We start from the raw sequence: 14,377 nt of genomic DNA, 5'->3' as shown, positions 1-14,377 counted from the left end.
AATATACAGAGTAAAGGGTTTAGAAGATGAAAATAATGTGATAATAAAGTCACTGCCAAAAATGATTTGATTTGCCTTTCTATTTCATTACTTTGCGATAGATTACAAGGTTTTGGTGTTATAAATGGTAAGTAATTTTTGCATGCTTTGTACCTGTTGATTCCTGTGCTACAGACTCCACAGTGGTTTTGTTAGCATCATTTTTTTCATCCATCTTTGCCTGGAATGGCTCACGTGGAGGATAGCGGTCCCTTCTCATATCCTGCATTCTTCTGAAATCCTGCATATCAGAGCATTGTGTTCAGTGGAAAGTCATACAACAAAACTAAATCATGGGGTCAAGTATCATACAGGAATATTCAACATGCAGGGTGAAGTTGTAGTAAAGGTGCATTTGGGTACAATGTCACTAGGACCAAAGGCTGCTCTCCCCTTTGAGAGGTAATATTACCCGAGGGTCACCACATCTCAGGTGAAGGGCAAGGCTGAAAAGGCAGGGAGTTCATGAATAACCTCAGCCAGTATGGGACTTCAACCCCCGTGCTATTGGTGTCACTCCACACCACGAACCAGCCCGCCCAGCCAACTAAACTAATGGATCCCCCCCCCCCCCGCTGCCAAATATAATATATATATATATCTATCAAGCATTGTTAATTGTTGACTGGATGCAAACTAGTTCCATTTTCTCTAACCTACACTATCAGCACGGTAGCATTGTGGATAGCACAATCGCTTCACAGGGAACCAGGGTCCCAGGTTCGATTCCGGCTTGGGTCACTGTCTGTGCGGAGTCTGCACATCCTCCCCGTGTGTGCGTGGGTTTCCTCCGGGTGCTCCGGTTTCCTCCCACAGACCAAAGATGTGCAAGTTAGGTGGATTGGACATGATAAATTGCCCTTAGTGTCCAAAATTGCCCTTAGTGTTGGGTGGGGTTACTGGGTTATGTGGATAGGGTGAGGCTGCTCTTTCCAGGAGCCGGTGCAGACTCGATGGGCCGAATGGCCTCCTTCTGCACTGTAAATTCTATGATTTATCCACCCCTCAGTCGCTCAATGTCAACAAAGTGCGTGAGCTGTGATACGGCCAAAGCTCAACAGCAAGTCAAACTATAGAAAGAATTCCTAACAGCTGAGGGGCTGGTCAAAGTATTCTGCAGCAATACAAAAACAAAGCTATCATTAGCAGCAGAAACTTGGCATAGCAAAATGTTTTACAACAACTTTAACATAATAAAACATGCCATGGCGCTTCACCATTTCAAAAACATTATTCCAAGCTACACAAGGAGAATTTGGTCAGATGATCAAACTTTTAATCAAATAGGTAGATTTTAAGGCGTGTCTTAAAGGAGTAAAGTGAACTGGAGATGCGGAGAGAGGTAGAGTGGGAATTCAAGAGAGTCGGACCTAAATAACTAAAGCACGGCCACTAATTAAAATCGGAAATTTTCACGGTGCAAACATTAGGTGCACAGGTATCACAAAGGTTTGTGGAGCTGGGGGAGACTGCGGAGATAGAGACGGGTGATGTCATGGGGCAATTTGAACACAAAGCTGAGAATGTTTAACTCAAGGCGCTGTTTGACCAAGAGCCATTGCTCCTTGCGAGTGCAAGTGCAAATAGGTAACAGGGCTTGATGCAGGTTAAGATTGGGGCAGCAGAATTTTGGGTGACCTCAGATAGAATGTTGGGATGTCAGCCAGGAGTGCATTGAATTTGTGACGTCTAGAGGTAACAAAGTGGGAACAAACAAAGGTTTCAGTTACAGCGGAGCAGAGGCATGGGTGACGCCTGGCAGTTACGGAGCTGGAAATAGGCGGTCTTTGTGATGGCATGAATGTATGGTTGGTAGCTCAGAACGGGATGAAATATGACATCTCAACTTTATCACAGTGGATCTGAAAGGATAAAAGCAGCAAAGACCCAACAGCACAATCTTCTATTATCATAGAATCTCTACAGTGCAGAAGGCGGCCATTCACATTCAATCTGAAATTTATCAAAAATAAACACAATTGCATGAAGCGTTTGTTATCACCCTCTTCAGTTTACAGTGCCAGTCAGATAATTCCACACATTTTCAAATTAGAGCTAATATGAGCAAGGGAGAATGTAATCGGAGCTGAAAGAAAGGTTTACAAGGGTCAAGAATAAGATACTGATAATTAAAAACCAACCTTACTACTGCAGCTGCTTTTAAACGTCAATCTGAAGTTGGCTGACGTCCTAACTATCTTTGCTCAATAATCTACTTTTCAATCTCTCCCAATGTGTGAGTATTAGCAACGAGTTATGATATCAAAAGTACGATGTCACTTATTCACAATTATGAATGCAAATTCTCTTTCCAGCCCTCCTTCCTTCTCCTCTGATTAAAAACTGCAGCTGATATTTCGGTCATTTCGGGTGGGTACAAATCTAATCTCTACAATGCAAGCACATGCTTTTCACACATTTACTGGTTAGAAATTGGCTCAGACTGAAAGGACGATCCTTTAAAACAGAGATGAGGCTGGTGAATCTGTGGAACCCATTGAAAAAAATGAAAAGAAAATCGCTTATTGTCACGAGTAGGCTTCAATGAAGTTACTGTGAAAAGCCCCTAGTCGCCACATTCCGGCGCCTGTTCGGGGAGGCTGGTACGGGAATTGAACCGTGCCTGCCTTGGTCTGCTTTAAAAGCCAATGATTTAGCACAGTGTGCTAAACCAGCCCCTTGCCGCAGAAGGCTGTGGAGGCCAAGTCACGGAGTGTCTTCAAGACAGAGATAGATAGGTTCTTGATTAACAAGGGAATCAAGGGTTATAGAGAGAAGGCAGGATAATGTGGGTGAAAAACGTATCAGCCATGATTGAATGGCAGAGCAGATGTGATGGGGCGAATGGCCTAATTCTGCTCCTATGCCTTATGGGTATACTGTATTATCGTCACTTTTTTTTTAAAAACACATTATTCTCACTTGAAAAATTGAATTTGCCCCCAATGAAATGGGTTTTCCTCTTACTTTGTTAAATCTCCGGTTTTGCTGCTGGAATAGTTGGTTCCCAAATCTGATGCGAGGTGTCTGCAGCTGGATGCCAAGGGGAGGGGTACCCAGAATTGATGCTCTGGATCCTGGTGGGAAGAAAGGCGGTAGGCCTGGAGTAGCCATGCTGTATCCATGAAGACTGCCTGTAAAATGTAATTCTTGTAAGAACCAGGGATTTAGGAAACAGAGTTTATTTTAACCAGAACTCCGACTCATTGGTTGTAGACACATTTTACATCTACCGAGTAAGGACTTGCCGGTTTCATCAGAACAGAAACATTTAATAAAATACCTTCCATTCCAACCCTAATGGAGAGAATGTATTTTGGACAAATGACCTGTACAAAAGGAAAATATTGAGATTTAAACTTAAGCTATGTACATATCAGACAAATCACCAGCGCTTCTATTAAGGTTTTGAGTGCAGTCAGCGAGATGTCCCATCATACATAAAAAGCCAAAAGATCCAAACTAAACCATCCTAAAATATATTTTACTGACCACAGAGATAACTTGGTGATATTATGAAGGACAAAGCTGTAAATCTGGAGAAATATCAAAAAACCAGCTTCCAGTATACCAACCTCCTAATTAGATCAAGGATCGACTTTATATCAGCAGCAAGACATTACAACACTGACCTAATGAGTAATGTCACAACTGCTCAGAGCCTGTAATTGCAGAGTGATCAATTCCAACTGTTTTATCATTTATTTTAGTACTATTTTTGGGGAATTATAGAATCCCAACAGCGCAAAAGGAGGCCATTCGGCCCATCAAGTCTGCACCGACCCTTAGAAAGGGCACTTTACCCAGGCCCACTTCCCTGCTCTATCCCCGTAACCTAACCCGCACAACCCTGGAAACTACTAAATGGGCAGCACGGCAGCACAGTGGTTAGCACTATGGCTCCACAGCGCCAGGATCCCAGGTTCGATTCCCGGCTTGGCTCGTTGTCTGTGCGGAGTCTGCACGTTCTCCCTGTGTCGGCGTGGGTTTCCTCCGGGTGCTCTGGTTTCCTCCAAGTCCTGAAAGACGTGCTGTTAGGTCATTTGGACATTCTGAATTCTCCCTCTGTGAACAGGCGCCAGAATGTGGCGACGAGGGGCTTTTTACAGTAACTTCATTGCAGTGTTAGTGTAAGCCTACTTGCGACAATAAGGATTATATACTATGGGACAATTTGGCATGACCAATCCACCTAACTTGCATATCTTTGGACTGTGGGAGGAAACCCACGCACACACGGGGAGAATGTGCAAACGCCACACAATCACCAAAGGCTGAAATTGAAGCCGGGTCCCTGGTGCTGAGGCAGCAGTGTTAACCACCATGCCAGACCTTGATACATGCAAAGTGGCTACATTCACACAGTGATAATTTTTCAAAAGTGATCATTGGCTGTTAAGAACTTTGAAACATCCTGGAAAATGAGACGATTAATGCAAATTCCCCCTTTCAATACAGCCAATGTACAACGGTGGATATTGTCTGATGCTGGTTCTCACGGCAAGGTTTAGTATCTTTTAACAAGCTTGATGAATTTTTTTTTTTATATGGCAGGAGCTACAGATGAGTAGGACAGGTCTACTAAATGGCCTGCACAAACATGATGGGCCCAATACCCTCCTTCTCTGCTGCGTCTTGTACATTCTAAGCAGGTTCGCCATGTTCAGAAAAGTTGAACTAGAGGGTGGCACGGTGGTTAGCACTGCTGCCTCACAACATTAGGGGCCCAGGATCAATTCTGACCTGTATGGCGTTTGTACATTCTCCCCATGTCTGCGTAGGTTTCCTCCAGGTGCTCCCACAATCCAAAGATGTGAAGCTCAGGTATATTGGCCACAATCAATGTGTGGGCTTAAGGGGATAGGGCGGGGGAGTGGGCTTACGTAGGGTTGGTGCAGACTCAATGGGTCAAATGGCTTCCTTTTGCACTGTTGGGATTCTATGTGATCGATAGATAGGACAAGACCTGCACTTGAAGGGACGTAAGTTCAAAAGTTCCCCTCAAAGTCACTCAACAGCGTGACTTGGAAATATATTCCCGTTCCTTCACTGTCGCTGGGTCAAAATCCTGGAATTTTCTCCCTAACAGCACTGTGGGTGTACCTATGCTATGTGGACTGCAGCGGTTCCAGAAGACAGCTCACCACCAGTTTAAGAGCAATGAGGGATGGAGCAACAAATGCTGGCCTAACCAGCGGCACCCACATCCCGTTAAAAAAAAAAGAATTTTAAAAAATAAACTGAAGCAACATTATTTCAGTGAGCTGTGAGCAAGGTGTCAATCGATGGACGTAGGTGGCAAACCCAGCATGCTGGAGGTGAACAGGAATGTTTGTATCTATTATTCCAAAGCTCTTGATTACTGGGAGGGGAGTTTCTCATTGTGTCTGATCTGTTCATTGATAGAGACCGATTGCTGTGGTTAGATGAAACTCCATTATCATGGTATTGTTGGATTAGACTATTAGGATTTTGTTTTTATTTATTCTTTCATGGAATGTGGTGTGGGGTTGCTCGCTGGCTGGACCAGCATTTGTTGCCCATCCCCAATATGGATGGCAGAAGATAAAGAAGGTGAATCTTGGTTCTCTTTTAGTCCAACAATTCCTATGTTTCCATGAATAAATTTGCTTAGTGTCTTTTAAAACAGTACACTTTTAAACTTGAGTGTCAAACTCAAATGGAATATTAAATTCAGAACACAGGCAATACTATGCTGCACCACCACAGCTCTATACAGTACACACGCTCTGGTTTCTGTTTTTCTATTTTAAAAGGGTGCAACGTAATGATAGTCAGTGATAAGATTTTAAAATATAAATTTCAGGGCAGCACGGTGGCACAGTGGATTAGCCCTGCAGCTTCACGGCGCCGAGGTCCCAGGTTCGATCCCGGCCCTGGGTCACTGTCCGTGTGGAGTTTGCACATTCTCCCCGTGTCTGCGTGGGTTTCGCCCCCACAACCCAAAGATGTGCAGGCTAGGTGGATTGGCCATGCTAAATTGCCCCTTAATTGGAAAAAAATGAATTGGGCACTCTAAATTTAAAAAAAAGAGAAAAAAAATATATATAAATTTCATACAAGTCACTATTTTAAGGGTGGGGGGCGGAGGGGAAATTGAGCTACTCAAATCAAAATCTTTCTGTTGCTCACATACGAAAATCACAAGATTTGCCAGAGGCTATTATGTCATTACAGACCGGCGACCTTAATTTTAAGTCGCACCGAGCTTCACTTCTACACACATCAGCTGAGAATTGGCAGCAAAAAGTCCAGCAAATCATAGGGATCTGTTCCAATATTGACTGAGGCTGGGAGTTAAACTCAGTAAACTAGGCGAGTAACCCTATAGCACTATGAATACCAGAACGCCCTCCTCATTTACTAAGAACAATTGTTTGGGAGGTGTTTTCTTGAACAGCTCAATTAATTGAAATAACATATGCAATGAACCAGAAGAACTGAGAGTAAACACAGACATACAGCAAACTTGCAGAGCTTTGGGTAGCTGCAGACAGACTTATTTTTTAAAAAGGCACTTATAACTCTTTCTTTCCCAGTGTTAAACATGATTTTAGTCCCAATGAAATAACGGCACCAATAGTAAACTTCAGTATGTAAAAAGACTGTCACAGTGCAAATGTTTGAAAGGTTACTATGGTTTTAAGAAAGGAATTTATCCAGTCACAACACTGCCTTATGTACTTTCTATTAACAAAGACGTTAACCCTACCTTGCATCTGCTGCATTATCAGTGCTCGCTGCAGCATGGGATTCGGACTAATGAGTGAAGGCTGAGCAGCTGAGCCTATGTTTAGCTGTTGTTGTTGTTGTTGTTGTTGCTGCTGCTGCTGTTGCTGCTGCTGCTGCTGCGGTGGCAGTGGCAGCTGATGTTGCTGCTGTTGCTGAGGGTGGGGATGATGATGGTATTGCTGCTGCTGCACAGACCTACAAAGAGAATTAATCATAGATTAAGAACAAAGATATTTCCCCAACTGTGGGATTGAGTTAAAAATATAAGATACGGACTTTCGCACACACAATATGTGACACCATCAATTTTAATCTTTAATGAGTAAAGTAACAATTCATTGCAGTATTGTGTTACCCAACCATCTGTCTGTGTGCTGATAATTGCTCTAGAGTTCCAATTCTCTGATGGGACTTAATTTGCTCACGTTTCCTTGTGGCTTTACCCATTCTAATACAAGCACTGAAGTGGCACAAATACTTTTCGGGGTTCCTATTACAGTTGATAGCAGGGCTCGGATGTAAACAAAATCAGGCAGCCATGTATGTGAAGATGTAGTTGGTGCTTCAGGATAATTTCCAGTGCATTGTGTGCAAAGGACATTTTTGTAATACAAAATTGTGCTTTCCAGGGCATAACCATCTTTAAACGGGTGTATCAAAACACCACAGTTAAGCCACATCACCAATATCCTTCCAGTAGCTAAATCTGACAACTTGAATTAAGATGGGTGGCACAGTGGTTAGCACTGCTATCTCATGGCACCAAGGACCCAGGTTCGATCCCAGCTTGGGACACTATCTGCGTGGAGTTTGCACATCCTCCCAGTGTCTGCATGGGATTCACCCCCACAACCCAAAGATGTGCAGGGTAGGATGTGCTAAATTGCCCCTTAATTGGAAAAAAATTAATAATTTGGTACTCTAAATTTTTTTTAAATTACTCTAGTAACAATTGAAAATGATTAATGGGCAGCACGGTGGCGCAATGGGTTAGCCCCGATGCCTAACGTCACCGAGGTCCCAGGTTCGATCCCAGCTCTGGGTCACTGTCCATGTGGAGTTTGCCCATTCTCCCCGTGTTTCACCCCACAACCCAAAGATTATTTTTTTAAATAAATTTAGAGTACCCAATTCATTTTTTCCAATTTAAGGGGCAATTTAGCCTGGCCAATCCACCTAACCTGCACATCTTTTGGGTTGTGGGGGCAAAACCCACGCAAACACGGGTAGAATGTGCAAACTCCACACGGACAGTGACCCAGAGCCGGGATTCGAACCTGGGACCTCAGCGCCGTGAGGCAGCTGTGCTAACCATTAGTCCACCATGCTGCCCAAGTGCAGAGACTTGACAGGGCTTAGTTGGGTTCCAAGAGAAGGTAAGACAAAAGAAAATGACTTTGGTAAATAAAACAGTTATATATGATGGAACTGGTAAGGAGGCCTTCATAAATATCAGATGGCTCATCAGTGGGGCACAGGGCTAAGAGCAATCAGCTTACACCAAGAAATCAAAACAGAGTGCCAGGGTGCAATTACCATACGTGGGCAAGTTTTCCATCTTTCAACAACTTACATTTCTATAGCACTTTTAGGATTGCAAAAGTTTCAAACTTTACAAAATACAATCAGGCAAAATAATTTGACACTGAGCCATAAAAGTCATTGGGACAAAGGCTTGGTCACAGGGATAGATTTTAAAGCAAAGATTGAAGGAGAAAGAGAGCTGCGTAAGAGGGGGCAGGGGTGGAATTGTAGAGCTTCGGACCAAGGCAACTGAAGACACAGCACCCAACAGTGTCACAAAGTAACCTGGATTTGTGCCAAAGGTCAGAACTGGAGGAACGTGCAGATCCCAGAGGAGGTTAAAGAGATAGGGAGGGCTAATGCCATAGAAACATTAAAAAAATCAAGGTGTCTGGGAACCAGGAACCAATAGTAGCCAGTGTTTTGGATGAACTTCAGTTTACAAAGACTGGGAAACCAGCCTGGGAAGTACTGGAATAGTTTATTAATTTATGGAACACTGTCCACAGCATTCTGCAGTATTCAATTTATCTTGCATGCTCTGCTGGGTATTGTTTTTCTCAAAACCACAAGCCAGTCACTTTAAAACAACCCACATGGGCTTGTGCGGGCTGCCCTCAAATCATTTAAATGCACCAAGAGGTAATTAAAGCTCAAACTCATTCAGTGCAAGATAAACAAAAATCTCAAAGTGTGCACCTTAAGCAAGGCAATTTTGAACCCCTTTCTTCAGATTAACTAACTTTGTACATTCACACAGAGCACTCTGGAGTACAGCAGCAGCAAATTCACCCTTAAAGTAAGTTTGCAGCCTGCTTGTGGCTTGTTTTTCAGATTACTGATCTGTTTCGTTGCCGTAGACACAGATCAGACTATTAATCCATCAGACTGTTGTTTTTTGACTGCAATGCACCTGATATAGCTCTGCTGCCCCACCTTCTGCAGCGTTGGCCACCTCAAGCCCTCAAATATAGCACTTCCATTAATGCTTCTTTCACCAGAACATGCTGCATGTGATCGATTTAAGCATATACACAGGATCAGCCAGCACAAACAGCAGAGGAACTGTTAACACGCCAGCCTACATGGAGCAATACAACTTTCAACAGCGATACCGCACAGAACCAATTCTATAGCAAGTTGCGTATATAGTCCCATTCTCACTCTCTTATATTGGATCCCAATCCTCAAATACCTCGATTTTAAAATGCTCACCCTCCTGTTCAAATCTCTGTGACTTCACTCGTCCCTCTATGCATCCCCCAGTCCTAAAACTCCAAGAGCTGCATTCCTCCGATTGTAGCCTCTTTCTTATCCCCAAGAGTCCCTTTGCTCCACCATTGGCAGTTGTGTCTTCAGTTATCTACAGTAAGAAGTCTCACAACACCGGGTTAAAGTCCAACAGGTCTGTTTCGAATCACCAGCTTTCGGAGCACAGTTCCTTCCTCAGGTGAATGAAGAGGTGGGTTCCAGAGACACCAGTAGGACTTCTTACTGTGCTCACCCCAGTCCAACGCTGGCATCTCCATTTCAGTTATCAAGACAAAGCTCTGAAACGCCCTCCCTAAAAGACCTCTCTTTCCAAATACCATTCTTAAAATCAACCTCTTTAACCAAGCTTTTGGTTATCCATCCCAATATCTTTCTTTGGATCAGTGATCGATGCAACATCTTAGGATGCAGGCATTTCAAGTTGATGTTGTAATTTCCTGAGGGAATGGGGCTTGATGATCTTAAAGGTCTTTTACCCGTCAGATTTACACCTTTAACTGGATGTGACTTGAAAACTATTTAGTATCAGCCCGATTCTGATGGTAGCACACTTCCCTCCAAGCTTCAATGAAGAATAATAACACAACTTTAAATTGTTTACACACATCAACTTTTAGAGTCACGTAGTTAGCACTGCTCCCTCACAGCGCCGAGGACCTGGGTTCGATCCCAGCCCCGGGTCAGTGTCCGTGTGGAGTTTGCACATTCTCCCCGTCTTTGCTTGGGTCTCACCCCCCAACCCAAAAGATGTGCAGGGTAGGTGGATTGGCCACGCTAAATTGCCCCTTAATTGGGGGAAAAAAGAATTGGGTACTCTAAATTTATATTAAAAGAAACGTTAAGAGTCACGGTGAAGTTTGCAAAGAGACACCAGATGTAGTGATGTCTTACTGTGTCAAACTTAAGACGCAAAATAAACACTTCAATCAGAAAAAGATGGGAGTGACTTTTCAGTTATGAAGTTTCTTACATCTAAGAGTGGCACGGTGGCACAGTTGTTAGCACTGCTGCCTCACAGCGCCGAGGATCCGGGTTCGATCCCAGCCCCAGGTGTGGTGTTTGCACATTCACCGTGTCGGTGTGGGTCTCACCACCACAACCTAAAAATATGACTGGTAAGTGGATTGGCCACGCTAAATTGCCTTTTAACTGGGGGAAAAAATTAATCGGGTACTTTTTTCCAATTAAGGGGCAACCTAGCGTGGCCAATCCACCTACCCTGCACATCTTTGGGTTGTGGGGGCGAAACCCACGCAGACACGGGGAGAATGTGCAAACTCCACACAGACAGTGAACCAGAGCTGGGATCGAACCTGGGACCTCGGCACCGTGAGGCAGCAGGGCTAACCCACTGTGCCAACGTGCTGCCCTTGAATTGGGTACTTTCAATTTATTTTTTAAAAGTTTCTTGCATCTTCCTTTTGCAGAGCCTGACTGACATACTGTCCATAGAATCTTTTCCATTCACTGTTTTCCTCGCCACAGAAACTTGCTGCGTTTCCAGCATTTTGCTTTCACAGCTGTAGCACCTCGGGACATTCCGAACCATTTTACAGCTACTTATTTAATTTTGAAGTGTAGTCAACTGTTGCAATATAGTAAACATAATGGCCAATCCGCAAATAACAAAATTCCACAAACAGCAATGTGATAAATGACTGGATAATCTGTGTCAAGTAATCTGGGTTAAGGGATAAATATTGTCTCAAGAAATTGGGGGGCACTCACAGAACATAACAGCGCTGTACAGGCCCTTCGGCCCTCGATGTTGCGCCGACCTGTGAAACCACTCTTAAAGCCCATTTACAGTATTCCCTTATCATCCATGTCTATCCAATGACCATTTGAATGCCCTTAGTGTTGGCGAGTCCACTACTGTTGCAGGCAGGGCATTCCACGCCCTTACTACTCTGAGTAAAGAACCTACCTCTGACATCTGTCCTATATCTATCTCCCCTCAATTTAAAGCTATGTCCCTTCATGCTAGACATCACCATCCGAGGAAAAAAGCTCTCACTATCCACCCTATCTAATCCTCTGATCATCCTGCATGCCACAATTAAGTCACCTCTTAACCGTCTTCTCTCTAACGAAAACAGCCTCAAGTGCCTCAGCCTCCCCTCTCAGCCTTCCCTCTTCAAATAGTGTTATTCACCAGAACTTTCACATCTGTCTGAGAGGAGGGACGCACTCAAGCTTGGGCAGCTGCCACTAGCGTGCAATGGGGAAAGGCCACTATCAGCAAACATACACCGAGGACCTGGGACCCATGTAAACCCCTCGGACTGTGTGCTTAACCCTAACTATATCGAAGCACCGCATGGTGTAACATGACTGACGCATATAGCTGAATTCTTGTACTCTCTGTAATTAAAATATTGAAATGCAAGTAACAATCTGATTACTGAGTTGAAGCACCTCAAGAGTGTATCCTGTCCTCTGGAGAAAACATGAGCATCATTGTACTTTCCCATTATGACAATTTTAAATGTATTTCATAGAATAGAATCCCTAAAGTACCGGAGGCCATTCGGCCCATCAAGCATACACCAAACCTTGAAAGAAGGCCCTACCTAGGCCCACGACCCAACCTTATTGGCAGTAGTAGCAGTGGTTAGCACTGTTGTTTCACAGCGCCAGGATCCCAGGTTTAATTCCCGGCGTGGCTCACTGTCTGTGCGGAGTCTGCACGTGTCTGCGTGGGTTTCCTCCGGGTGCTCCGGTTTCCTCCCACAAGTCCCGAAAGACGTGCTTGTTAGGTAATTTGGACATTCTGAATTCTCCCTCCATGTACCAGAACAGGTGCCAGAATGTGGTGACTAGGGACTTTTCACAGTAACTTCATTGCAGTGTTAATGTAAGCCTACTTGTGACAATAAAGATTATTATTGTCACTGTTATCCAGTTTCCCCCACCTACCCTTTTGGACATTAAGGGCAATTTAGCATGGCCAATCCACCTAACCTGCACATCTTTGGACTGAAGAGGGGAAACCGGAGCATCCGGAGACACGGGAAGAAAGTGTAAACTCCACACGGTCACCCGAGGCCAGAATTGAACCCGGTAACCCGGAGCTGTGAGGCAGCAGTGCTAACCGCCGTGCCACCCCTACAACAACACTCCTTTCAGGGATTTTATGAACATAGATCATACAGTGCAGAAGGAGGCCATTCATAGTTTACATAGAATTTACAGTGCAGAAGGAGGCCATTCGGCCCATAAAGTCTGCACCGACCCACTTAACCCCTCACTTCCACCCTATTCCCGTAACCCAATAACCCCCTCCTAACCTTTTTTTTGGACACTAAAGGCAATTCAGCACGGCCGATCCACTGAGCCTGCACATCTTTGGACTTGTGGGGGGAAACCGGAGCACCCGGAAGAAGCCCACGGAGACACGGGGGGGAACGTGCAGACTCCGCACAGACAGTGACCCAAGCCAGGAAACGAACCTGGGACCCTGGAGCTGTGAAGCCACAATGTTAACCACTGTGCTACCATGCTGCCCCCCCCCCCCCTTTTTTTGTACGGATTAATAATTTGCAAGTGAAAATGTATCCATCCCAGAAGGGTCTCATTAATGGCTCATCCCAAAGACCCTGCCCAGGGCAGTGTAGCCCTCCCTCAGTTGGGAGGGTCAGCCTGGATGATGGATGGGGTCTGCTCTCTGAACAGGTGGATGCCAGTTCCCATCCTCAGGCCGCAGACCCGCTAGGCCCCGCCTCATCCCCGGCCTGGATTAGTCGGTCTTACCGGGTGGGGGCTCCCGGGTGCGGCTGGCGGTGGTGCTGCCGCTGCTGGTGAATGAGCTGCTGGAGCTGGAGGAGCTGCTGCTGGAAATGCTGCTGTTGTTGTTGTTGGGGGAACATCTCGCCGTTTGATTTGTGTGTGGAGACCGGGCCCTTTCTATTGTTGTCGGCAGGGAGGGAAGGACTGGCGCGCGCCTCGCCGACCTGCGACTGCTTCTCCCCGCGGGCGGGGCGGGGGGGGGGGAAGGACCAGAGCCGTGCGCCCACAGAGGGAACTCCCCCAACAACGACGCCGGCGGCCGGGAGCTGCTCCTGCTGCCAGTCTGAAAGATGGCGCCCTCCACTCTTGTTGGGCACCAGGATAAAAGATGGCGGCAGCACTTGCAAATCCTGTTTGTTTATTGTCACATGTACAGTGAAACGTATTGTTCTCCTCACAGTCCAGAACAACATAGGCCAAACATAAATACACAATGTAAATACATAGGCACAGGCATTGGGTAGAGCATAAAGGCGTGTAGTACTATTCAGTTAGACGTTTTGCAACACCATAGAACAGGGGTGGGCAAACTACGGCCCGCGGGCCGCATGCGGCCCGACAAAGGTTTTTATGCGGCCCGCCAATGAGGTGCCCGGAATCATAACCGGCATTTTTGAAAAGCCGCTGGGGAAAAGCCGCCGGGGAAAAGCCGCTGAAGTAAATGCGCTTATTCAATAAGCCATTTACTTCAGCGGCTTTTCCCCGGCGGCTTTTCAAAAATGCCGGTTATGATTCCGGGCACGTCATTGGCGGGCCGCATAAAAACGCGCGGAGTGGGGTGGATGAGTGGGGCTGTCTCATTGGTCGGTTTAGTTGGGTGTGCGACCAATAGGAGTCCAGGTTACAGACAATAAGCCTTATTATTGTTTGTTACCTGGACTCCTATTGGTCGCACACCCAACTAAACCGACCAATAAGGCAGCCCCACTCATCCACCCCACTACGCGCGTTTTTATCGTTGACTCGGCCGGGCTGTGCTTCTGTCAGTGTTAAGGATCAG

General features: G+C 45.4%; 1 protein-coding gene across 5 annotated transcripts in view; it reads right to left on the bottom strand.

Moving 5' to 3' along the window:
- The window catches only part of LOC119955474 (cip1-interacting zinc finger protein-like), a 66,645-nt gene extending 53,080 nt beyond the window's left edge, over positions 1-13,565 (bottom strand). For all 5 annotated transcript variants that reach the window (XM_038781686.1, XM_038781688.1, XM_038781690.1 and 2 more), the window contains exons 1-4: positions 13,342-13,565; positions 6,773-6,987; positions 3,007-3,173; positions 154-280 (exon numbers count right to left, since the gene is read on the bottom strand). In XM_038781686.1, the coding sequence (XP_038637614.1) occupies positions 154-280; positions 3,007-3,173; positions 6,773-6,987; positions 13,342-13,457 (625 nt within the window). In that variant the 5' untranslated portion in view covers positions 13,458-13,565. The remainder of the gene's footprint in view (positions 1-153; positions 281-3,006; positions 3,174-6,772; positions 6,988-13,341) is intronic.
- Positions 13,566-14,377: the final 812 nt, after the last annotated feature.

Source organism: Scyliorhinus canicula, chromosome 21 (genome assembly GCF_902713615.1).
Source record: "Scyliorhinus canicula chromosome 21, sScyCan1.1, whole genome shotgun sequence".
Taxonomy (NCBI): domain Eukaryota; kingdom Metazoa; phylum Chordata; class Chondrichthyes; order Carcharhiniformes; family Scyliorhinidae; genus Scyliorhinus; species Scyliorhinus canicula.
Note: the sequence above shows the minus strand (reverse complement) of the source record. Positions and strands in the feature narration are given on the sequence as shown.